Source organism: Solanum dulcamara, chromosome 12 (genome assembly GCF_947179165.1).
Source record: "Solanum dulcamara chromosome 12, daSolDulc1.2, whole genome shotgun sequence".
NCBI classification, from domain to species: Eukaryota; Viridiplantae; Streptophyta; class Magnoliopsida; order Solanales; family Solanaceae; genus Solanum; species Solanum dulcamara.
This window is the reverse complement of record NC_077248.1, coordinates 13,981,077-14,007,981: the sequence shown is the minus strand read 5'-3', so window position 1 is coordinate 14,007,981 and position 26,905 is coordinate 13,981,077. Positions and strand designations below refer to the sequence as shown.

The window sequence follows — 26,905 nt, the reverse complement described above, 5'->3', positions numbered from 1 at the left end:
AAGTGAATTTGAACAAGTTAAAATGAATTGAGTTAATAAAAAAAAAAAAATTATTTAAAAATTATTTAGGCTAAAATGGACTGAAATTGAAATGACGTGCTATTACTCAATTCATTTAATTCTACTCACAAGTACTTTGTTAGTAATAGAAATAATTATGTGCTCAACATTTTCTTTCACGCAAGTCCTTTCAAAATTCCCTTTACAAATAAGTTACACTTTTTTTTGCCACAAAATATTTTAAATATGCCAGTAAATTGCATCTACGGATTTTTCCCAAATGTCTAACACCTTCATCGGAAAAATATCGAAATCCTTACTATTCTTTGGTTTTCAAAATAAGGTTATCATAAATACCTTTTCAAAAAAGATAATTTTTTTAATTCCGTAAAAATTAGGTGGCGACTCCATTTATTCACAGATAGCCAAGAAGGGGAACTCCATCACAACTGAGGTACTGAGTTTCCTCCTCCCTTTTTAGTAACAAAATAAACCAAAAGTAGGACCAAACTGAGAGTTAGTAGCAAAGGGTTCAAAGTCTCGACACAATGTCTTTATTCGGATTTTGGCTCCATTGTACATGTCCTTATTCACCCTAGTGTTCGTCATAAAAACGCCTCTAAAAAGACAAATTTTGAATATAGAATAGAGAGATAGTAGGGACAGAAATCATAAAAGGTTCATCAAATCAAAAATACTTATAAGGTATAAAACCACAAGTTGGATATAATCAACTTACAACTTTTGACTTATAAGTATTTTGGTATTTACCAAACTCATAAATAAGCCAAAAATATTTATAAGCTAATTTGACCAACTCATACACACTCTACATTTCCAATTACAAGTTTAATACAAAGACTCATGATGTCATTATTATATAAGTTATTGTTCTAATTGAAGCAAACTCAAGAAGGGGGTGAATTGATCTATTTTTCTAAGATAATATATCAGTCGATTGTTGCTTTATGCAAGTCGACTTCCCTGTGGATTAGAAGAGTAAACAAATATAACAAATATAAAAATAGAAAGGGAGCTGCTGACATAGTTGTTTTTATAATGGTTCAGAACTTCGGATCATTAATGTAGTGCCTAGTTCAATCCACTTGAGTTACAAAGGATTTCCTTTAAAGCCTTGAATAAGTTTAGATTACACAGAGTGCTTTATAATGAACTTTGAGAGTTGCTCCAATCTGGAAGAACCCAGTTGTCCTTGTGGTCACAACCTCTAGTCTCTCTTTTTCTTTTCTCGTCACTAGTAAACTATAATGAGTAGTGATTTTGGTAATGGTAAACCACTAGTGCTTGTGGTTGTGCTTAGGTACAGCAGGCCCACTAATGGTATACCATTAGTGCTTGTGCTTAGGTGAGACACTCTTCAACCATGCCCGCAACTCGCCAGTGACAAAGCTCATTGCTAGGTAAGACCAACAGAGTACATGGAAAATGAATATGCCTAAACCATACTTACATTGAAGCTTTTTGCCCATATATAGTCCAACCAAATGAAACGGAACTCTTTCCTTTTGATGATGCAATAATACATTGAGAGAACAGAAAACAAAAGACCTACGACCGAATGAAAAGATTTGCTTGTTAAGATACAAAAAGCAGAATGTTCTTATACAATCAACAAACATCTTAGACCAAGGAAAATCAGGAGTACTGGTAAAATTCGCTCGAGGTCAACAAGCTCCACACATGACCGAAAAGCTTCTCTCTTGGCTAGCTTCTTGAACACAATGAAGAAAATGCTGAAAGAAAGAATGACCACCTAAAGAAGGGTATCTCAAAATAATTAGCAAAAACATTCTATTGAAAATGACAACATTGATCGGGAAAAAATCTGTACAAAATGGATAAATAAGCTAGAAGTGTGTAATCAGATTATAACTTTTTATCAACATTCTCTATAAGTGTATCTACTTAGTGGTGTCCACGCCTGAGGACTGAAAAGAATCCTCCAGATGGCTTCTCCTTGCGACGATCATCTTCCTCATCTGCAACCTGAACCGTACAATAGAATGTTAATGTTTTAACATGTCTTCACATGAGGAGAAGTTGAGGACTTTTGAAATATAAACCAAAGCAACAATAAGTACTGCAATATGACAACTACACAACTATAACAATAAAGAAAAAAAGGAAAGTGATTTTGGAATCTGGATGTTGAAGATTGGAGAACCCTCATGCTAACCACTCATTACTAACTCACATTATGGGTGTCAAATCTGTTGAACTTCATGAAAAGTGACCGTTCCTTTTGCCAACTTGATTTTTGGCAAACCAAAAAAAAAAAAAATCTGCAACCTACCTCTATGCATTGTAACTTTGACTAAAAGATGTATGTTTCCGCTAGGTGAATCAATTCATGCTTTCTAATCTATCAATCATTCATTTTGTATGTATTCACATTAAATTTTTCACCGGAGCAACAGTAAAGATAGGATTGACTGGGTACGTAAAAAAAAAAAGCACATACCTCTTTTGCTATTTGCTGCAATGTCTCTATTATTTCAGGGAAATCAGGCCTTGATGTTGGATCTCGTTGCCAGCATTTCTCCAGTAACTCAGCAAGTTTTGGATGAGTATGTTTGGGAATAGCTGGTCGCAATCCCTGAAATCCATTAGAGAAGAACTACCAATCACATATGTATTTTCTTTAATGGGGTGTCTGCATGCTTGTGTAGGCACAAGTAATATGCATCCAACTATCATGGTCACATTTGATAATATATCATACCTTCTGGACAACTCCAATGGCAGCTTGTAGTGGGGTCAAGTACTCATACGGAAGCTGATAGTCAAATAAAGAGATAAATACAACCAAATAAAATAAACAACAAAAAGTAACTAGATATCCAAATAACCACAGATAAATACCTTTCCAGTCATCAATTCCCATAACAGAACGCCAAAACTGAAAATATCTGCTTTGTGATCATATGGCTTGTGTTCTATAACCTTCAAGAACAAAGATCTGTTATAAGCAAATGCAGGTAAAGTAACTATTAAACTAAGGCAAACAAATCTTCAGACTTGGAAAATAGTTAAGTCATCTTCTCTCTCCAATTTTATGCCCTCAACCTATTTCGGTACCCTTCCTAGGGAGTTTCTATGGAGATGTTTGGAGGTTCGAGGTGTACCTATAGTTTACATTAGGACGATAAAGGGCATGTACAATGGATCCAAAACCCAGGTGAAGATAGTGGGAGGAAACTCAAAGCACCTCCCAGTCGTGATGGGATTGCACTAAGGATCAGCTCTTGGCCCGTTTTTATTTGTCTTGGTGATGGATGAAGTGATGCAAAATATCCAATGGGAGGTGCCATGGTTTATGTTATTTGCAGATAACATAGTATTGCTTGACGAAACATGCGGCGGAGTTAATGATAGGATGGAGGTTTGGAGACAGATACTAAAGTCTAAAGGTTCAAGTTGAGTAGGACTAAGACAAAGTCATTGCAGTGCAAGTTCAGTGTCGTGACTCGCGAGATAGAATTTAGAGGTGAGGATTCATACACAAGTCATCTCCAAGAGAGGTAGTTTTAAGTATCATGGTTCAATAATCTAAGGAAATGGGGAGATCGACGATGATGCTACTCATCATATAGAACCGGGCGGATGAAGTAGAGGCTTGCATCCGGTGTATTGTGTGATAAGAATGTGCCACTAAGACCTAAAAGGTAAATTTTACACAATGATTGTTAGAAGGGGTGTTGACTGGTCAAGAACTCGCATGTCCACACAATGAAAGTAGCTAAATTGAGGATGATGTGTGCGCAATACAAGGAGAGATAGGAGTTGGAACAAAGATATTCGAGACAATGTGGGAGTGGACTCAGTGGTGGACAAGATGAGAGACTGTGAGACTGAGATGGTTTGGAAATGTGAAGAGGAGATACATTGATGCCCAAGGTGTGAGGGGTTGGCTATGGTAGATCTTAGGAAAGGTAGAGGTAGGCTAAAAAAGTATTGGGAGAGATGAATATACATGACACATATGCAGCTTACCGAGGACACAGTCTTAGATAGGAGGATATGGAGGTCGGTGATTAGGGAAGAAGGTTAGTAGTTAGTCGAGCATAGTCGAGTTTCCTTTATCAGTATTATTATTAGTACTCTCCTACTACTTTATTCTTCGATTTTATTATTACCTATTATTTTCTCTACTTCGGTTATCGTACTATTTGTAGTTGCAATTGTTATTTTCTTCATTATTTTCTATATGGTTTCTTCACTATTTTATTTTATTTTCTTACTTATTTTGATATGCTTTCCTGGTACTGAGGGTCTAAAGGAAACAACACCTTTCACTGACCCCACTTGTGGGATTACGATGGGTATGTTGTCCTTGTTGTAGCTTATTTTGTACCCAAATGGGGCTTAAATAGACAGGGATGTTGGTCCCTGCTCTGAGATATGAAAGTCTCACCTCCCAATACAAGGCTTCTAATTCATCCTTTCCCATCTGTTTATGCAAAGATAAAGAGCTCTAGAGAATAAACCTACACCAATTTAAGTATGGAGATTCTTTGAAAAGAGCTATTTTGCATTACCCGGTGTCTGTGTTGGTGAGAGTTAGCAGGTACCCGTAAAATTAAAGGAGGTGCACAAGTTGGTCTGAACACCACGGTTATTAAAAAGAGAGCTATTCTGCATAAAAGTCTACAGGTTGACAGAAGTAGTTTAACTGACCCTATAACCCACCAAAATATGTTGTTCGTATTCTTTTGGGAAAAATACATGGTATTTGGTCTACTTCTCAAATTGATGGCATGTCGGGTTTTTGGTATTGACCCAACTTTTGGCTTACTCGAACAAAACGCTTATGCACATACAGCAAAGACACTTAACAAAGACCTGAAGAAAATGAAAGAAAACCTTCTATAGTTGGTCTATAGGCTGTGGAACCTCGCTTGATTTCATCAAGGATGACAAACTATGTACGTACCAGAACTTAATGGGGGAGCATTATTGAAAAATCCTGTACCAGATTAAAGGAAAGATTGTCGCTGGGTTAATGGGACAGTTGCTTGCATAAATTGGATTACACACAAGTTACTGAAGAATATTCTACATGGGTATGAGTGCTGAAACTGCTAAAACATGAAATTCATAAATTGAATGATAAGAGTCAACTGAAGCCACAGTTAATGCTGAAACTACATGTCTAATTTGCTACCTCAAGAATCTGAATTTTCCATTAGAAGCAAATACCAGCCTAAAGCTAGATTATAGGTGTTCGGTCATAAGCCAGCACACATCGATATTTCAACCAATTATGATGACCAACTGTGCAAACCAATAGTTCCTCTCTTCCCCTCCTTTTCTTTATGTCTTTCCTCTTATAACATCACCCTCTTTGGGTGTCAGCTCTAATATGCACACTTTAAACTTAAGATCTGCAACGAAATATACCCTCTCACAGCTCACTCCTTACTCAAGGTTCACTGCTAGCTTAGGTAGTTGTAAGACCAATTATTCACTGCTAGCTTAGGTAGTTGTAAGACCAAATATACTGTTGATATTAATGTTGATGATCAAAGCATACCTCAGGGGCCATCCATCTATAAGTCCCTGTCTCAGCCGTCATGACACCAGTTTGTGCCTTCACTCTGGCAACACCAAAATCAGCCACTTTAATAACCTGAAATAATACAGTACTGGGTAAAACTTGATATACAACAACAACAACAACAACCCAGTGAAATCCCACAACGTGGGGTCTGGGGAGGGTAGATTGTACGCAGACCTTACTCCTACCAAGGTAGGACGGCTGTTTCCGAGAGACCCTCGGCTCAAAAAAAAGCGGAAAAGGGGGTCAGATAAAGTTAAAAAAATTCAAAGCGCTATAGAAAAATAAATCACGAAGGCATCACAGATAAAATAGAGTAATCAAAAGTACTGAAAGCAATAAATAGTAACAGAAATAGCAGAAATGAGAGTACAAGGAATTGTAATGTGCTAGTGCGCCTATGAATAGGGAAGAATAACGAGACTATGTACTAGCCTTCTACCCTATGTTATGTTAGCATAGTGGTGGCTAGATGAAGCTAGAAAAAAACTGATGATTTATGAAAGGACATTAGAAATGAAAGCTGATGAGAAGAATGACAGTTTGCTACTACATGGCTTTGGCAAGCTAATTTAGGTCCTTGCAGTAGAAAAAGGGACATGCTGCATATGATTTCCAAGAAATTTAGAAAACAAAAACCTTTTAGGCTATAAGTAGGAAAACAGAAACAGACTGTCAAGTGCAAACAACTGAAACTCTAACTTATACCCTCAAAACTCACCAACAACTGATGTCAAAAGATTGAGAGGATGAACTATAGTCCACGAAAGGTACTAATGCTACAACCAAACAAACTATGCCAAAAACTTAGAATATTTTGGTTAGTCCAAGCAAATTCACCGGAGAGTTTAACTCTACTTGAACTGTACTCACAAAATTTGATGAACCTGAAGAATTGAAAGTAAAAGTAACATCCTAAATCCATTTCACACACTTTCGTCTCCAGTTTTAGACTAGGACTGTAGAGAGAGCCAGAAATGGTGTACATTATAAGACAAGGAGCATGTCAACTGCTTTGAACCTTCCAATCTTTTTTATGGAGGCTTCAGACTGTAAAGATTTTGCTTCGTCATATTCAGTTTTTCCATGTATGGTAAATTATGAATTAGTAATTATCAGCCTCGAAGTATTAGTTCCTTCCTCTTTGTCTCACTTCAAATTAGGAAACTGCTTACAGTTTACCTGCAAAATTCCTAGAAAATAACAAGAAGAATGTTTATAACATGCAGTTTTGGTTCTGGCTACCCTATGAAACTTGAAATTTAATGATAAAGCTAAAACTAAAGATGATCTTGCTAAGCTCCATATCTTATGTTTACAATCAAAGGATGATATTTCTATGGTCCCAAGTTCAAGAAGTTCATCAATAAGATGAACATAATTTCACTTAGCAAAAGAGTCAGAAAGAAAGCACAAGTATAGATACTTCTTCCCTAAAATGTCCAATTAATTCTTGGATGACATCTCTGATGGCTATCCAATATGCAATTGAAGAACTAATCCTTTGGATTATGAGGTTCTCTCTCCTTCAGTATCTGCAGTCGAATATAAGTTGCACAAAATAGAACTTACTAAAGCAAGATTCACTCTCATATTCAGTTGGTCGTGATTAAAAAAAGGACTGTTACAGATTATGCGATTAATCAATCTTAATATACATATCGAAAGCTGAAAACATCTACCAATACCATAGACAACAAACATTTACATTATTGTGCTTAATGAGATAATCTCTTACTTCATTTTCATCCATCAGTAGATTGGCAGCCTTCAAGTCTCTGTGTATGATGTTATTCTGGTGCAGGTAATTCATCCCTTTTGATACATCAATTGCTACTTTCAGCAAAGTAGGAAGCTTAAAACTTCCCTTTTGTTTGTGTAAATAGTCATATACGCTTCCTCCAGACATGTACTCTACAGTTGAGAAAATTAAAGTCATTAGTAAGAAAACTCGTTTCGAGAAGGCAAGGAGAAGACAACCATGCTTTCAAATAAAATCTGTTGTCTAAAGCTTAAATTTCCCCGATTAAGCTATTAACACACCTGTTACTATACACAAGTTTGGAGGTCTAGTACATGCCCCTATGAATTGCACAACATTTTTATGACGAACTTTTCTGCAAGCACAGGCAAAATGAAATGTCAGATAAATTAAATCTTGAAATTATGTACAGTCTTTGCCTAACCAACACACCCAATTGCATTCAAGAATGGAAATTAGAATGAACTGTCAGAGAAATTCTATCTTGAAAATATATATAGTCTGTGCGTACACAACACACCCTTATTGCCTCCCAGAAAAGAAAACACAACAAACGCATAGAAAAAAAAACATTGGCTGATTGATCAGGGATGATAGCAATGGCAATCTTAAGTATTACTGGAACATAGTGACTCCTCAGATATGAGAAATCGGTTATTCACTTATTCCTTTAAGCTAGTCTTCCAAAAGCAAAAGAAGGAACATAAATCAGTCAGATGGGAACATTTGCATGTCAGCATGTGTACTTGCAGCAGTAAAAAGAAGTAGAAAACAATGAACGCCTGCTCTCACCCAATATGGAAATAAAAGCAGTTCTCCCAACATTATAGAAACAAATCAAATCTTGCTCTTTCACAAGATACAAAAGTAACTTCAGGACAAAACAAAACTAGAGACAGAAAAGATATTGGTAACTAAGAATGAAGACATCGGATCATAATAAGCTAAGTGCATATAAAGAAGACGAGGATTATCTAGAACAGCCATAACCTCCACAGGTACTATGATATCCAAAACAAACCTCATGATATAAACTTCTTGGGCAAACTCCTTTTGCAATTCTGTGTTCAAGCGCTCAGATTTGAGGATCTTGATAGCTACTTCCTGACTGCAGTATGTACCTTTGTATCTGAAACAAAAAGATAACTAATTAAGTTACTCCAACACCAAAAATGATCATAGATATGATTTAGTGCACGATATACTTACAAGTCACCATATGAACCAGAAGCAATCTTGTTGCCGAATTTTAGAAGCTGATGATCAACTTCCCAGACATCAATGCCATCACAAGGTATTGTCACAGGATCAAGTTCACATTTGATGAGTGTTTTGCTCTCCTTTCTAAAAGATTCTGATGGACTTTGACTTGGTGAAGATTTCTGCATCACATGACTCCCGTTAAACAATAGTAAAATATGACCAGACAAAATAACTGGTGAAACTTATATTTCTCAAAAAAAAAAAAATGGAAACAAGATAGACTTCTGAGTAACTGAAGAATTTCATCAAGAATAAAAACGAATAAATCTACAATATGCAGGCAGGTGATTTTATTATAATTTCCGCTTTTCCAGGACTGTAAGTTAAAGCTTCAGAATTTTGGTGTTCTGGGAGATGGGTATCGGTATTTTCATTTTAACAATGAAACATAACCAGATGAGCAACCATCGGAAGAAATTAAATCCAGATATAAAAACAATGAGACCTGAGAATGTGTATGAAATGCCTATAATCGCACAAGGATTGATGCCCTAAATTAGAAATCTGCAGGTTACAGAATCATAACTGTGGGGCTGACACATCATTACTTGCAAAAAACTGAACAAGATATAGCTAATTCAGCTGATAATATTTTTTATTTTGACAAGGTAAAAGTTAATTCAGCTGATAATTGTTAAGAAAATGGACCTTGGGCCTAACCAACCACATAAGCTGAGAATTTCGTAAGACCATATAAGGAAACAACTCATATCCTCAACCAATGTAAGACACTTAATAACCCCAGCACCCTAGTACCTGGACTACTGAAACGTGGATAACATACTATGAGGGCCTAATATTGCGAGTAGGGATGAGTCTGGCGCTAATACCATGTTGAGAAAATGGATGTTGGGCTTAAGTCAACCCCAAAGCTAGATCATGGGTGAGAATTGCCCAAAATTAGATAAGGAGACAACACACTCCTCAACCAATGCGAAATAATCTAACAATAATAGCTCGTTTCCCTATTGACAGGATCTCAAAGGGGCCATCCAAGGATCTGAGAGCTTGGACACTATTAGAATAGGAATAGGTATATACAATCTTACTTAGAATAGGAATAGGAACATGAATAGTAATAGAATTAGTAAATAGTATCTTACTTGGTAAAGGATTGTATTGTAGTCTCTATAAATAGGGTCTCTGTGTAATAATGTAGAGACACAATTCAATAAAAAAATTTCTCCATACTTCTCACATGGTATCAGAGCCTCTACGATCTTGGTAGAGAATCAAAGAGCTTCCGCTGCCAGTGGGCGGTTATTACCGATATATGCCGCCTGTTTGGTGAATGGTTATGTTAACAAAAGTAGGTTCAATGATATATGTATGAATCTCATATTCAAGGGAAGAAAACTCAATCAGACAAGTCACCGTGTGTCAATTTTCGGTGACTTTCTAGGGCTGTTTCGTGTTAATCCCATATTTTTCAGTGTTGGTGTAGCACCGTGCCATCTTTTCGGTGACTGCTTTTTCATATTTAATTTGTGTAGTACCGTGCCATCTTTTCGGCACTGCTTTTTCATATTTAATTTGTGTAGTACCGTGCCATCTTTTCGGTGACTACTTTCTAATATTTGATTTGTGTAGCATCGCGCCATCTTTCTAGTGACTATATTTTCATATCCGATTTGCGTAGCACCATGCCGTCTTTCTGGTTACTTTCTTATTTGGGTATGATCGTATCATTATTCCGACCCTACCCATATAATTTCTATTTTTCAGAAGGGTCATGCCATCATTCTGACCCTATCCACATAATTTTATTTTTCAAATTGTGACCACTTTGAACCATCAAATATAATACTCCAACGTATGAGTATGTTCCGACCAGTTTTTCTTTGACTTTCTTGTTTAATGTCGACTCGTCTATTGATTCCAAGACGATCCATATATTTTATACCATATTTTGAGCACTTTTCGGTGACCACTGCATTGTGAAGAAGTCTACATATAGCAACCACCTAGTTTTGTTGCTCAGGGGGAATCTGGTGGCCTTGTATGTCGATTGTGTAAATCAGTCTATGGTCTGAAACAGTCTTCTCAAGCTTGGTTTGGGAAGTTCAACACTGCAATTCAAGAATTTATCACTTTGTGTTTTATCGACATTATGGTATTTCATGAGAAGACCAAGCACATTGATTGACTGTCAATTTTGTGAAGTCGAGTGGTCAACTTGCACATATCTCACCAAGCTCCTCTTCAGTCCTCATATTAACTACATTTGTAACAAGCTAGGTACATATGACTTGTGCACTACCATGAGGGGGAGTGTTAGAATAGGAATAGGTATATACAATCCTACTTAGAATACTAATAGGAATATGAATAGTAATAGCAATAGAAATAGTAAATAGTATCCTACTTGGTAAAGAATTGTATTGTAGTGTCTATAAATAGGGTTTCTGTGTAATAATGTAGAGACACAATTCAATAATATTTTTCTCCATATTTCTCACAGACACAAAAACAAGAAAAAGGGTGGGAAACATGTATAGAAGCATCTGAGAATTTAACGGGGATCCAAATGCAAAACATTGCAGCTCTATGTTGAGGTTACATCTTTTGTCTAGACACACCAAAATTTGGAGGAAGGGAGGAACACATCTACAAAGGCTTACTTGTTTAAGTGTATGGTGGAACCAAAATTACAGGCAACTATTATATGGCACTTGAATTAGCTACACCTCAAGACATTTTCACAAAAAGTACAAGTAGATCTATGGGGAGCTTCATATGGGAAGAGAACCCAATTAATTAGTTTATAGCACTTCCTACAAATGCAGGTGGAAACTTAAACATATAAACACATAAATTAGCATAGGACTTCAAAAGTTCGTCCCAATAAAAGAACCACTATTAGGAATGAATTTGACCATAGACTAAAAAGAACCCCATTAATAAAACAGGTTAGCCAATTTGTTTAGAATTTTGATGAAATCGTTCTGATTGCTATATACATATTCTAGTTTTGAAGCATCAGCATTAACGATTTTCCTGCATATTGGTTGGCTTAATTTAGGTAGGGAAAAACCAGCAGGTACCTCAATCATCATAATTTCCCTTTTCAGCGCCATTCGAAGCTGCTCAATTTCCTGAAAAGAAAACACCAGAAATGAGACCACAGGAAAACAAGCATCCATTAGCATCCTTACCTTTAATTAAGTGGTAGAATTGGCATTTGAAATAAGCATCATGCCACTTATTCTCTCTTTTTTTAGAACGGTAATAATCGCCACTTATTTACTCTTTTTGGAAAAGAAATACTAATTTATGCACAAACATGGAAATACGACATTGAATATTTACTTAGTAAGCAACTGCACAAAGTGCCCCATTCCATGAGCCAGGAAAAGCACTTTCTGGACCAATACTTTCTTCTCCCTAGTTTAGAGATTGAAGATGAAAAGTAACCAAAAATCATTTTTTTCAACTAATAACATGAAACAACTGCATAACTTCAGTTAGAGAGAGATATTTCATCATACCCAGGAAAGGACAGAAGAATAAAATAAATAGAGGTAAAAGAAGTTACATCATCCACTAATTCTTTGTATTAGGTGAAAAGCTATCATAGGACCTTAAACTAAATGAGCGGATCCAAGTATAATTTTGCAACTGTGTGAAAGCAACAGAAAATACCTCATAGGGCCAACCATCAACAACGAAAACATCTAGGGAGTAGCCATCAACAGAGGAAAATACATGTGCTTCCTGGATGTTCAGCCCAAGCTCGGCTAGTAATGAAGTTAACTGTCACACATTGAAGGGATTCATTAATGCTTCACAGTTTTTAAATATTACGAGTAAGTGAACTAATATAAGCTGCAAAATTTGCGGTTCGGAAAATAAAGTCCTTCTAACAGTACCACATAATAATCCAAAAAGACCAGGCAAGCTTTTATGAATTATTGTGTCCCCAAAATCAAGTTTACTGTGTCACGTACGGTTCTTGAAACCTCAGGACATAAAACAACAATAGTCCTTACCTTCAAAGATATTGGTCAAACAACTATATCCCCACCCACCCATCCCACAAACCCCAACACCTAGAAAAGGAATCATTAATATTCAGAAACAATTAAAACTATACATGTGTTGGTAGACATTGGTTTTAATCACAGAAATGTGAGCAGTCTTAACTGTCAAATCCAAAGCTCTCTTCTGATCCCACCCTCTGTACCAGCATGGGCGTACATTATCAAGCAGACTAGTATATTGTTAACTAATATATCAAACAACAAAGCACATCCAACTACCTGGCTGAGGAGCTTGGGCTTGTCATCAGTTGAAAAGGTAATTTCATGCATTGGCCTGTCATAATTACGTACCATGTTTAGTAGTGAGCTCCACAATATAAGCAGAAAAGGCATACAGAAAAAGGAACTGAATTGAAATGCTCCACCTGATGAATTTAATGCAGTCATAATTTTCAAATGACTGATAGTCACTCGTACGCATTACAGTGAATGAGTTAAAAACACAGATTTCGGGAAAACAATGAGAATGATCACAGCAATAAAGTGTGTACAGATTATTCCAAGTTTTTTGCAGGTGTCCTCAATGCATCATCATTATGTTATAGGGATAAGGTAGTTCAAGACATAAACTAAGACAACAAATTTAAATCTCAAGATCATATACCGTAACAAATTTCCACAAGTAACAGTAACATCCTCATCTTGAACTTCAGATTTGCTAGCTTCAAGAGCAAGTGCTTCGAGATTAGGGGAAGAACCAAAGGCAGGTAGAGGAAGGCCACTACACATTAAGATGAAGGAGACATTTTAGCATAATCAAATATCGAAGGTTATACTGTAGGAATACTTGAAGGATTCGACAAAACATCAAATAAACAGTACTAAAAGGCAGTAAGATGTCCTATGTGAGAGTTTTTTCAGGTACCTTCGGCTAATTTCCTTGTTTGCAGAGTTAAATGGAACAGGATCTGCTGAGTTTCCATCAGGAACTGGAGTAACCTGCATAATGCCACGTTTGATTCAACACGCAACTACGAGTAGCTTAAGTTAGAAATGAAGGAAATAAGAAGGCAAATACAAGATTAAAAAAAAAACATGTAACTGGCGTTGTCTCAGAGGACCCGGTTAGCATGAATCTTGAAACTGAAACTACCAGAAAATAAAAGACTTCATTGGATGCAGATAAAACATAATTTAAGAAAAAATTTAATCCAATGAAATGTGTGATAAAGTATAATTTTCTAGATGCACATGTTTTACCTTACAAACTCAATCGTTACATATTCCTACACAGCAATATGCTAACAGCTGAGCTACTAATACTCCAATAGTCAAGGAAAATGAACATTCTAGTGGCCATCATATGACACGGCACTGAAACCAAGATTCTATCCTGTAAAAGGAACTAACCTGCACCAGCCGGACATCAAATGCAGGTCTATTAGCTGGATCATGTGCAAGATGTAGTAACCGCTTGTGCGTGAGTACATCTTCTGCACTTTCAACATTCACATCTAACGCGTACCTTCAATACAGAAACAAATTAATCAGTAAATCAATTGTAAAACTACGGAGCAGCTATTCACAAATTACTATAATTTGCAACTTCCTGCATCTAAAGCACACATATTCACACATCTATAAATGTATCCACAAACCAGAAGAATCATCAATAAAAGCAAAATTGACATGCTTCATTGAATTCTTATCTCGATCTGAAACTTTTCGCATTCACCAGCTGAAGGCAACGAGAATTAATAACCTCAAAAATATTAATCAGATAACTGTGATGATAACAAAATATTAAAAGTGTCCACCAAAAAGTACAAATCTCATCAGGCATAACCGCATAAAACTGCTTAAGGAGTACACTATGAAGAGAGTTACCGAGTAGGAAGGCGATTAAAGTGAGCCCAAAGCTCATCGTCAAAGCCAGGCTGTTGCGCCTCATCGTTGTTAGATTCTTTGAGTCTACGAAGAACCTCATTGTAAACCTCCAACTTCTTTCTGTGTTGCCGGCTGTTCGTCGGCGCTGAATCCACCACTCTACTACCACAACTCTCCGTATCCTCCATTACCATTTCAACTCTATTATCACTCTCTTCAACAAACTTCTCTAATAGCAGAAATCCCGAAAATTACCGTAAGAATTATCTTATATAGAAGGAAAGAAAGAGCGAAGTAGTTTTGAGGGAGCAATTCGTTTGTTTTCTTTCTCTATTTTGCTTCCTTTTTAACCTTTGGGCATTTTATACTTATTTTGGTTTTTCCTTTCTGAACTCGTGGTTGAATAAACTACTATTATTGTTACCTCTAAAAAGGCAAAAGAAAAAGAAAAAAAAAATAGTTCGTACTGAGTATATAAGAAAGAAGAAGATTATGGATAATCTGGAGGAATTGGTATAGCTTTGCTGTGAACAGAAAGCGGATCAACCTGCCGCGTCACAAAAGGAAACACCCCTTCAGTGGCATTAATTGGCGCTCCTTATTTTTAAAACGGCCCCATCAACTAGTAGATCTATCGAAATGGAGAAAGTACTTATTAATTATTGCTAATATGTCAATATTATCGTGGGATTGTTTCATCCTTAATAAGAGGTCTAAAGTTTGAGTCCTAAGTATAGAAAAAATCTTGAACACCGAATAAAAACCAAACTAATATATTATAGTAATATACCCCATGTCTATCAATTCAACAAATATATGTTACCCTTATATAAATTGTTAGTATTTACGTAATTGGTTAATTTATCACTTAAATTTATTTTCTTTATTTCAATTTATTATAATCATTGTAAAGGTACAACTCTACAAGTGAGACGGGCTTAGGAGTCGTTTGATAGTTACTAAAAAATACAATAGATACAAGAATTCAAAAGACTAATTATAAATATAATAGGTAAGAATTTCATAATCACAACTCCAATAATTATAACAATATCATAATTATAATTAAAATTTAATTATTAATACAAGATGAAAAGAAAATCAATAGATAAAGTAATTTACAAATCAATCATTTATAATTGAATATCTATATTTTGTGGATATTTTTGTGAATGAATCATAGTACATAGATATATGATAGGATTAATAACAATCGTAGGGGCATAAGAGATGAAATATTTCAAAGTGTTTAACGAGTTTTTCACTTATGCAATGTCACTTATGAGTGACATTTCACTTATGCAATGGTTGATTAGGTGTCCATGTATGAGTTGCAGTTGCATAAAAAAAAAGTTATTACGGTTCATATCTATTGTGAAGGTTTAAGAATAGATATTATGTATGGACTACTCATGGAAAGATTGATGGGGTGAATGGTACATTTTATAATATGATTGTGGGTAAAAGTAATGGGTCTTTCACACCAAAAAAAATATGTTTAACATTATAGGCGCATGAAATGGTCAATAATTCTTTCGAGATACACTATAAAATTGAATCGGACAATATTTTGAGTAAACTCTCAAATGAAGAAGCGCTTGTATCAATAATCGTCCATGCTCTATGTATAGAGAATCTGCATTCTGTATTTGTTTGTTGTAGTTAGAATAATTAGTACGAATTAAATCAAAGTGTTCCTCAAGATGTTATGAACTCTATGATTTAGGTTTTGGGGGAACTAGTAACTTACCTAAAGATTTCTATCATGGAGAAAAATTGATTTCCAAGTTAGGATTGTCATATGACATAATACACTGTTATGAAAATGGTTGCATGACATTCCATAATATTGATAGTCATTTAGAAACTTGTAAGTTTTGTGGGCATGCTTTAAGTAAATTCCTAGTAGGAAGATGGTTCAAATTAAGGTGATGCATTATTTACCTCTTAATTATACTTAGGTTATAGAAGTTGTACGCATTGAAGCTCCATTCCTCATAAATGAGATAGCCCCATGAAAATAGAAGGGCACCTGGTGGCATGTGTCATCCATTCAGATGGAAGAGCTTAGAAACTTTTTGACAGAACTTATAGTGATTTTAATTTGTTAGTGAAGCAAAATTTTCGATTGGACTTGTGTGCGTATTGTTTCACACTATTCTTTACTTCTACTACACCTTATTCTTGTTGGCATGTATTTTTTACTATGTATAATATTTTGTTCAAGTTGTATATGACAAATTCATATATATTCCAAAGTTGTATTGTTCAATCTCCGCTATCCAAAAATTTGATTGATGTTTATCTGCAATATGTGATAGACCCGTTAAAATAATTATGGTTTGAAGGTGTATAAGCATATGACATATCAATTAAGAAGATTTTCATTTTACGTGCTTCTTTAATGTGAACTATTAATATTATTTTTTTCTGTATATGTGATATTGTCTAATTGGATGACTACTGAAAAGTTAAGTTGTATGTACTGCATGAAAAATAGTAAATCATTCAATTTAACATATGACAGTGAAAATTCGTAATTTAATTTTGATTGTCACCGTCAATTCTTGATGATGGATCATGAGTTTTAAAAAGTGAAACAAGCATTTAGAAATAATAAAATTAAAAATGATCCGTCATCTCCAACATTGTCAGGAGAGAGAAATTTGTCAAAAGTATTAATTTCTTTGCATCTTTGTAATTAATTAGTTCTGTTTTTCTGGTAGAATTAATAGTGATACTACCACAAATCCACAATTTTAGTGAAGTGTAGATTGATATGAGAATGCTTGGATTCTGAGGTGGAGGATTAATAAGTGATTTTTATTAAGTGTATGTAAGTGTTTGAAAAAAAAGTATAGAGATGTGGATATCATTCAATGCCAAGAAACCACATGATCTTCTTCTATGCAAAAAAAAATTCTCTTTGGCTGCTTGTAAGCTTAGATTCCTTGACATTTTAATTTTCTGTAATACTCTCAATTCTCAACCCACAAAATCTATTTTTACTATTAAATTGGACAAGAATGTTGATTAGGGAAGGATTCAAAAACTTTAATTAATAATTTATATACTTTTATAAAATTAAATTGTACATATTAAATAATATTTTATCATAATTATTGAATTTGAATTAAAGTTAGTGAATAATCGATTGAATCTGTGACTAGCTATAATGGTAGCTTCGCCCTTATGCTGACAATTCTTTTTAAAAAAAGATACTCGAAGACATTTCCTTCCAAGTCACAATTAAGATGTCCAAAAATGAAAACAAATTAGGCTATCACAAAGCTTCAATATATATTTTTTTATTACCCTTCAAACACGATCAGAGTCTTTGCAAATAGTTTCGAGTTAGAGGTGGCACTTTAATTTGACCCCTTTTTATTGTATTCACATTTGAATTTGAACTAATTAACGTGATAAAATTATAATTTAGGTATTTTAAGATATTGAAAAATCCTAATTTTAGTCTCCATATTATTTGTTTAAACACAATTAACCTTAAATAATAGAATTGCACTATGTCAAAAAAAAATACACGATTTGACATGTATATTACATATACATATATATTTTATGTACATGCACTTAAACTTTTAAAATACTAATGTACATGCTATTTTGGTATGTAAAAATAGGAATAGAGTTATACATACCTACATCCATCGCCTCACTTGGCTTTGAATAGTTTGTCATCCAAGAATTATAAATCAGTAAATACGTATGATGATCATTTATAGAGTTAGTATTATATTAGTATATATTTTAAAATTTTAAGTATGTATATACATTTCTGTGTATAAAATTAACTTGAGCCAAAGATAAAATGCTACTTTAATTTCTTCAATCTTCAATATAATTTCGGCGGCCTTTTGAGTTTGTCAATAAATTTTATTTAGAAATTCAGACGATGACCTGTTTTGTTTGAACATACAATATTAGATACTCTTACCTCAAAATTTTTAGCGTGTTCTCAAATGTTCACTACATATATAGTCACATAAAATTGTCATCTCCTTTAATTATATACACATCAATATCAATTGAAAAGACTTAAGATTTTAAGACTTATTGAGGTTAATGCATATAATTAGAAAAACATATATATTTTAAGTGGTTATAATTTTATAATCTATGTAATATAGGTGCTTAAAAATAAATGCATAAACTTTTTCAAAATTTTAGTCGAAAGTATTTAAAAGGAACACTTATCATGTATTCAGATTAGCGACGAAGTTCATAACTAATTTCAATTTATTTTTTTAGTAGTATAATATAAATATTTAAATAAGCAAATTTTGTATTCAACCTAGATTATTGACCATTTTTCTTTTCTGCTACACCAATGGAAGACTTTCAATCCTATGCAAATCCACGCCACCTAATTGGATAAGAATTAATATTGAGTTTTAAAAAGTCCAAAGATATACTCGAGTAGATAGATATACACGAAGATATTTAAACGAAAACGTGAAAGACAATTAAATAGCCCAAATAGGAACATTGTTTAAACTACCAAATACTTCATGAGAAATTGATTTTTATCCATGATTCATGCATGTATTGCAAACAAAAACCTATAGCATTTCTTTTTCACGAGACGAGGTGGACCTTATAATTAATTAAGTTGATAGAATTGTAATTTAATTCTCTAATTCACATATATTCTATAATATAACTATCACACTTGTGATACTTTAACCTTGGATTAAATATTATAATTTTCTCTTTGATCCCTCATACAAAAACTCCAATAATAAAAAAAAAAGAAGAAAAGAGACAATCAAGTAGTTGGTACGCGTAGTATTAGACATTTTTTTAATCAACTCATAATTTTTCTCTTTAATTTAGGATTATTGTTCCTTCTGCCAATAGTTGTTTAACGTCAGGTCAATTTGTATTCTCAATCAAGACTTAAGATTAATTGTGAGTAGATAAATATGTGGTTGTATAAACGTGGCTCTTTGTTTATTAACTAAGAATTGACACTTGTCTAGGGGTAAGGTACAAATATGTGAAAATGATTGCTAAACGTCCAGAATCACACGTGTTTTAATTTCTCTAGTGGCGGTGGTTTTTTTACGGCAGATTTGATCGAATTCAATAATTTTGATATATATATATATTGTCAATGAGATGACAAGGAAGACTTGTTTTCCACGTGGAGTGGTTACAAGGTTGACAAGATTGACCAAAGTAGGTCAAACTTGATATAGGCACGACAAATTATATAAAACCTAACTCAGATTAATTAATTAACTAAATGTCGAATCAATTGATTAGTAACAAGATTACCGATTGGCTAAAGAAACAAATCTCAACAAAAATATTTATTGATTCACTTATACATGTGTAAAAAAATATTTTTAAAATATTAAATATATGAGATGGCAACACGTTTAATCTTAAATGTTGAATCTGTCTTAAAGTGGCAAGAATGAGTTCCTTCCTTAAATTTTCCATTTTCAGCTAAATTTCTTGATTAAATTCATAAACATTTTTAAGCTGATAGTTTATTAATATTTACACAAATAGATAACCAAACACACACACATATATGATATATGGATAAATTTCATTTTTACTTATACTTTTAACATATTAAAAAACAAAAAAATTTTAAAATATTTTATTCTTAACATTAATTACTTATTTTTTAAATTATTTTTGAAAACATAATATTAAGAATTAGTATAATAAAATAATTATATCAACCGTTGCTTTTTAAATAAATATGTTAAATTCAAATATTACTATCTCGTAACTTGTAAAAGAAATCAATAGAATAAAGTTAATATGAACCTTAAAAAGATTAAAATTAAAATAGCTAGCCTCACAACAATCTCATGAATCTTAGGGAAAGAGATATGTTGCATAATGCGCCACTACTTTATTTTGATGTCCTTTTTCATCACATGGGACTATGCTTCTCATGAAAAAATAAGTGAATTATTCAATTTTCGGTTTTAAAGAAAAAGATGGTTTAATTTTAATATAAGCTTTTATAATTTGAATTGATTAAAATAATTCTCTAAAGATCTTTTTTATTTTTAGATTTTTATCTTTTACATGTAAAAATAATATTTTTAAAAACAAACAACGTGCTATTTTGTGATGGACTATAAAACAAATTTAACCAGAAAAATGGGGGGGAAATCACTCTTAATTATGTTGAACGATAAATTCCTTAATAAAATTAAAAGAAGCAACATGAAAATAGAGCTCATTGGCCTTTTTTGGGCCCTACCTTGGAAAATTAGTCATCGTTACGGAGTTCCAAAAGAAAGGAAAATTAAACTTTTACCTTTTAAACAAACTAATATTTAATTTTTATCTTTAATAATCGAACTTATGTTTAATGGGTGGATGGAAAGATGTAAGTTTCTTAAAGATGTAAAATATAATTTATGGAAAATTATAATATAAAAATATAAATTCATATTATGCAAAAAAAATATATATTTACCTTAAGGAACAAAAATGAAAGACTAACAAAATACTGGCAAACGTGTCAATGAACCATTCCAAATTTCCTGGATAAAACTTTATAACAATATCCAGATTTTTTATATATGGAATTTAAAATTCCATAATGATAGCTTCTTTTTTTCAATTATAGGGAAAGAAAATAGTTATTTGTGAATTTTATGATCAGATAAAAGGGAAAAAAAGATCTGTCCTGTTGATTTAGTGATATTTACACTTTTTTGGTTAATATTATATATTGGGGGTAAATAAAGACATGCAAAGTAATTTATAAAGATTTTGACGATAAATAAGAAAAATTGTGATAATTATTTAATGGCAATAATATATTTGTTTTTATATTATATTTAATGGCAACAATAAATATGAGCATTTATAATCAATACTTTATATAAATATCATTAAAAAGCTTTAATGATTCTACATGTAATAACAATAGTTTAATTATCGCTAAATATTTTAATATTATTTCTAAAAAAAAAATCAATTACCACTAAATATCTATTCTATTGCTTCAATCCACCATCGTTTTATTTAACGTGAAACTAAGTCATATATGTGATCACGAATTAAAGTAATATATTTGAATTATATAAATTAAAACAGAATTAAATAATTAGACGAACAGGTTCTTCTTAATCATATATTAGACCGGATCTATGAAATCTTTAGGTGATAGATTAGGGCTAATTCAAGTCCAAATTAAAGGGCAGACAAGTAATTGGATGGATAAGAGTGGCATACGCGGCAAAAATGGCCTTTCAGAGACCCCAAAGGTCAGCTAATTAATTAATTACCGGCAAACAAGAGGCCATGTTTATGCTCGTGGATAAATCTAAACTAATGATGCTGTTAGAAAAATTAGCGATCTTATTTATAATTTTAAAAAATGAAACTATAGCGGCGAGTGGTTGCCGGCAGGGGCAGAGTTAGAAGCTCGGATATGGATTAGATTGAACTCAATAACTTTTGCTCAAATATTTTATTAAGAACTTTATTAAATATGTATAAATATTAAGTTTAGAACTCAACTATTAACATTTGAAATCGTCGTTTTAAAATTCAGCACCCATAAAATTAAAATTTTATCTTTCGCCTCTAAATTTGGCGGTGGTTGGAATATTCTCCGGAATAATATGCCCTAGTTTTCCCCAACTCTCTCCTTCCTAAAATACCACTAGCAAATAACTATTCATTTTTGTGTATCCTTAAAACAACAATAACATATTCAGTAAAAATTCACAAATGGGGTCTGGAGAGGGTAGGGTGTACGTAGACCTTATCACTACCTCATTAAAATAGAGAGATTGTTTTCAAAAGACCCTCGACTCAAAAGTATCAACTCCAAATAAGTATCCTTAACAAAGAATATTATCCTTGTGTTTCTCCCATGTGTGATACTAGTTTCTTGTGTTATATAATTACCATCGTGTAAGACATCTCTAGAGTTTAGGTCAATAATTAAATTTATTTACTATCGTATTATCGTTTAGGATATGTAATTTGTTGGTCAGGCTATATCAAATTAAAATTTACGTCGTGTAGCACTCACGAAAAAAAAAGTTTTTATTAGAGATTTCTAAGTAAATAAATGTCATTACACTCCATAATGGTATTTAATTTTTCTTTTATTTTCGTAGATGGCAATAAATATATTATCATTCGTTGTTAAAGGTTAATAACTAGTTTAATCAAAATTCTAAAAATTGCTTATTTTAAAAAATAATTTTGTTAGAAGTATTTCTTGATAGTAACTTTCAAAAAGTGCTTATAAATAGAAATTAACTTTACACCTACTCAAACCCCCCCCCCCCCCGGGAAATCCCCACGCACCCCTAAAATATTGGTCTTTTAATAAATCTCTTAAATAAGTACCCATGTTTTGAAAATAAAACACTTTTAATTAACTTTCCAAAACTTGATCATCAAAGGGGTTATTAATTTGCCACGAGGGGATATTTCAAATATATGGACACTACATAATGAGCTGGCCGTGGAATATTACTCGACAATATGACCACATTATTTCATTACTAAGACATACTGGAACCTTTTATTACTGTTATTAATTATATACTCTTTTCGTTTTAATTTATTTATTTTTTTAAAAAAATATACATATTTTTTTCTTTTTAAAAAGTTTTTTAATTCCAACTTTTCATATTATATGTTTAAGGCCTTAAGATATAAATACATTTTGATATATTTTACATATTTTTAGTTTAAGACATCAAGATTTAGAAGTTTTTTTTATTTTTTTAAATTCTGTATCAAGACAAAACTAGACAAAAAAATCAAAACGAATGTTGTGTATTTTTTCTTTTCCTTTGTCTAATTTCAGTCTGTTGAAAAAATTTATAAGTTTGTAGAGAATTAAAGAAAATGCATTATAATATGGTCGAGAAACAATGACTCAAATTTATGTTGAAATGAAGTTTGAGAGTGAAATGATTTTAAGATGTGGGTTATAATTAGTACAACAAAGGGGATTGGTTTAGAAATTTTTTGACAAAGTGAAGTTTGGTGGTGGAGGGAGGGTCGTTGTCAATTGCCAAATATCTTCCCAATATTGAAAAAGACTACCTTTTTTTGGTAAAAGTAAATATATAAATGAATGACCACAAAGTTAATTACATAATGCATTTTAGTTCATTATAGACCAAAGGATTGGGTTTAGGTATATATCCACTCTCCAAATATGTGGGGAGTGGACCTTCCAATAGTCTTGCTTGTCTGGTCGCCCTACTTAGACCAAAATTATAAGAATTGATAAAAAAAAAATTAAAAATATACTTGAAAATATTTTGGTATTTTATAAAAATAATTACTTCAGATTATTTAAAATTGAAGAAGCTCAATAACTAATATACGTTTGTAAAGGATCAAAATTGGGTGTCAACACTCAATAACCTAAACAGGTTGGACAGGTGATTTTATGGGCTGATAAACCTAAACGGGTTGGACATATGATGATTTTATGAGATGATAACCTAAAGGGGTTGGAAATATAATGATTTTATTGGTTGATAAACCTAAACGAGTTGGGCGAGTGATCATTTTAGGAAAAATTACCTAATTACATACCCTATTTTAATATATTATCTAATATTTTCTACCATTTCAAAAAAATTCAAAAATTCCTACTTTCTTCTTTCTCTCACCAACATCCGGATATATCACCTTCTTCTTTCCCCAATTCACTCTTAACTCCCCTAGATTCATGCCTAAAATTAAACCCATGTATCGGCGGTTTCTTTTTTGAATCTACAATAGTCCTATTCTAGTCGTCTTCTTCAATTTCAATTTCTCAAAAAGGTTATAGAATTTTGTTCATCTATGTTATTGCGTTCATCTTCTTCTTCTGCAGTTTTCAATCTATTTTTCTTTTAAAATTAAATTCCTGATACTTATGGAACCAGGTCCATCTTATAGTCTTGGTCTTACCGAACTAATTCCTCAACAACAAAAAAATGTTTTTTTCTGGATCTAATTCAAGTGGTGATGGTTATGATGAAATCAGATCCAAACACTGCAATGATCCTTTAGTTATGGAAAAATTGCGTGAAAGGATCCTGGTGCAAAAATGAAAGTAACTCCAGTTGCACAACCCAAAAAAAAGTAAAAAAACATTACATGAGTTGGAACACGCCCTTCTCTACCTAAGGTAAGCAATTCTAATGTATCTAGTGATTTTTTAGTTTAAACCACATTCTCAATCATTACATTTCAATGTATCATGTTTGAAAATTATTCCAGAATACGTAACCTAACTGATTGAGACAATTTGTATAAGTATCTTCTTTATGTGTTTATTGTTGATACACAACTAATTGCCTTATTCAGTAATGTGATACATTAGTTTTATGTTTATAATGTTAATTGCTGGGTATATTCATGATACATAGGGTATTTTACCTGAGTGTGGTATTGAATGAATTCCAATGAATTAGTTGTAATGTATCACATGTCATGATACATAAGATACTGCTGTGTATTATGTCAATCTTTTAATTTTAGATACACAAGTTTTATAAAATCTTGTTATTGTATCGTATTCACATGCGTATATTTGATACATAACTATGTCAAATTGTCTAACTTAGCATGTATCACATTGTCCAATTCATAATGTATCATGTAGTGGTACGTATATTTTGATTTTAGATTATACTCTGCAAATATATCTATCAACTTTTTGATGGGTAGCCTTGTTGATGCAGGATTTGAAGTTTGTAGTAAAACAAATTCCATCTCTCTCTCTCTCTCAGATTTGGTACATTTTACAACACATCCTTTGCTAAGGAAATTAAATCGTCAATAGGAGAAGAAGAAATTAAGTTATTCAGGCAAATAATTTTTTGTCCTTACCTGAATATGCCAAAGTGTAATTTTTAAGGACAAATCATCAAGTGTCTCTATTTGCTTGAGTTGAATCAAAAAGATCTCAATGAATTACATGTTCATTTTTTCATTAAAGAATTCGTGATGATCCACCGAAGCCCAAGGGGGATTTCATACCCCTTGCTAAAGAAGACTTGGTTAATGTAGACTAGTTATGTAGCTGGTAGCAGTAAACTTTAGTTTTTGTATCAAACAGTTTTTATGTAAGTACTATTGTTCTTTAGTTGACATGTTATGTTAATTTCTACCTTTTATTCAATTTATGTTATTTTACTTTTATCTGGTTTATTACAGATGACCTTCTTTAGATTACAACAATAATAACAATAACACAGTGAAATTACACGACGTGGGGTGTGGGGAGGGTAAAGTGTACACAGACCTTACTCCTACCAAGGTACAACGGTTGTTTCCGAGAGACCCTCGGCTCAAAAGAAGCATAAAAAGAGGTCAGATAAGTCCAAGAAGTTCAAAGTGATATGGGAAAACAAATAACGAATAGCGCAAATAACAAAAGTGACACAGATAAAGTAGAGTAGAGTAGAGTAGAGTAGAGTAATCAAAGTACAGAAAGTAATAAAGAGATAATAACAGAAGTCAGAGCACAAGAAATTATAGTGCGCTAATGCGCCTACTAATACGGAAGAATAACGAGACTATGTATTAGCCTTCTACCCTAATATGGGTCCTCCACACCCTCCTATCTAAGGTCATGCCCTTGTTAAGTTATAACTGCGCCATGTCCTGTCTAATCACCTCTCCCCAATATTTCTTTGGCCTACTCCACCTCTTCTAAAACCGTCCATGGTCAACCTCTCACACCTCCGCACTAGGGCATCTCTTCATATGCCCAAACAATCTCAGTCGTATTTCCTGCATCTTGTCTTCCACCGAGGTCACTCCTACCTTGTCCCAAATAGCCTCATTTCTAATCTTGTCACTCCTGGTATGCCCACACATCCATCTCAATATTCTCATCTTTTGAACGTGGGAGACCTTAACTGGCCAACACTCCGCCCCATATCCGGTCTAACCACCACTTTGTAGAACTTGCCCTTAAGTTGTGGTGGCACCTTCTTGTCATGTAGCACACCGGAAGCGAGCCTCCATTTCATCCACCCTGCCCCAATAAGATGTATGACATCCTCGTCAATCTCCCCTCTATCTTGCATGATAGACCCAAGGTACTTGAAACTACTTTTCTTTTGGATGACCTGGTCACCAAGCCTAACTTCCGCACCAACCTCTTGAGGTGTCTCACTGAACTTGCACTCTAAATACTTTGTCTTTGTCCTACTCAGCTTAAACCCTTTAGACTCCAAGGTATGTCGCGAATCCTCTAGCTTACGTTAACATTGCTACGAGTCTCATCGATCAGGACTATGTCGTACGTGAAAAGCATACCCCATGACACCTCACCTTGAATTTATCCCGTCAATCCATCCATCACCAAGGTAAATAAAAATGGACTAAGGGCTGATCCTTGATGCAACCCCATCGCAACTGGAAAGTGATCTGAGTCCCCTCCTACTGTCCTTACCCTGG

General features: G+C 33.3%; 1 protein-coding gene and 1 long non-coding RNA gene across 3 annotated transcripts; one reads left to right on the top strand and one right to left on the bottom strand.

The window, feature by feature from the left end:
* Nucleotides 1-1,506: 1,506 nt before the first annotated feature.
* On the bottom strand, nucleotides 1,507-14,948 carry LOC129875951 (serine/threonine-protein kinase STY46-like). 2 transcript variants are annotated; one of them, XM_055951206.1, is made up of 17 exons: nucleotides 14,471-14,948; nucleotides 13,994-14,108; nucleotides 13,509-13,582; nucleotides 13,248-13,364; nucleotides 12,863-12,917; nucleotides 12,246-12,356; nucleotides 11,648-11,698; nucleotides 8,550-8,722; nucleotides 8,362-8,469; nucleotides 7,622-7,695; nucleotides 7,317-7,492; nucleotides 5,555-5,650; nucleotides 2,884-2,964; nucleotides 2,744-2,797; nucleotides 2,483-2,617; nucleotides 1,895-2,007; nucleotides 1,507-1,774 (listed from the first exon to the last, which is right to left on the bottom strand). In XM_055951206.1, the coding sequence occupies exons 1-16, from the start codon at nucleotides 14,662-14,664 to the stop codon at nucleotides 1,927-1,929; spliced, it is 1,695 nt and encodes a 564-aa protein (XP_055807181.1). In that variant the 5' UTR covers nucleotides 14,665-14,948; the 3' UTR covers nucleotides 1,507-1,774; nucleotides 1,895-1,926. The 2 variants fall into 2 exon arrangements, with proteins under 2 accessions (XP_055807181.1, XP_055807180.1); XM_055951205.1 differs by having other exon boundaries at nucleotides 1,507-2,007.
* A 9,335-nt stretch (nucleotides 14,949-24,283) lies between these two features.
* LOC129877133 (uncharacterized) lies at nucleotides 24,284-25,633 on the top strand. Its single transcript, XR_008763478.1, has 2 exons — nucleotides 24,284-24,623; nucleotides 25,180-25,633. It is a non-coding gene; the product is annotated as an uncharacterized LOC129877133 (long non-coding RNA).
* Nucleotides 25,634-26,905: the final 1,272 nt, after the last annotated feature.

Coding starts and splice junctions, on each gene's coding strand:
- LOC129875951 (XM_055951205.1), bottom strand. CDS start 14,664: ATGGTAATGGAGGATACGGAGAGTTGTGGTAGTAGAGTGGTGGATTCA. Junction 11,699..12,245: donor TTGATGGTTGGCCCTATGAG/GTATTTTCTGTT, acceptor TTTTCTTTTCAG/GAAATTGAGCAGCTTCGAAT. Junction 7,493..7,621: donor AAACTTGTGTATAGTAACAG/GTGTGTTAATAG, acceptor TCTCAACTGTAG/AGTACATGTCTGGAGGAAGC.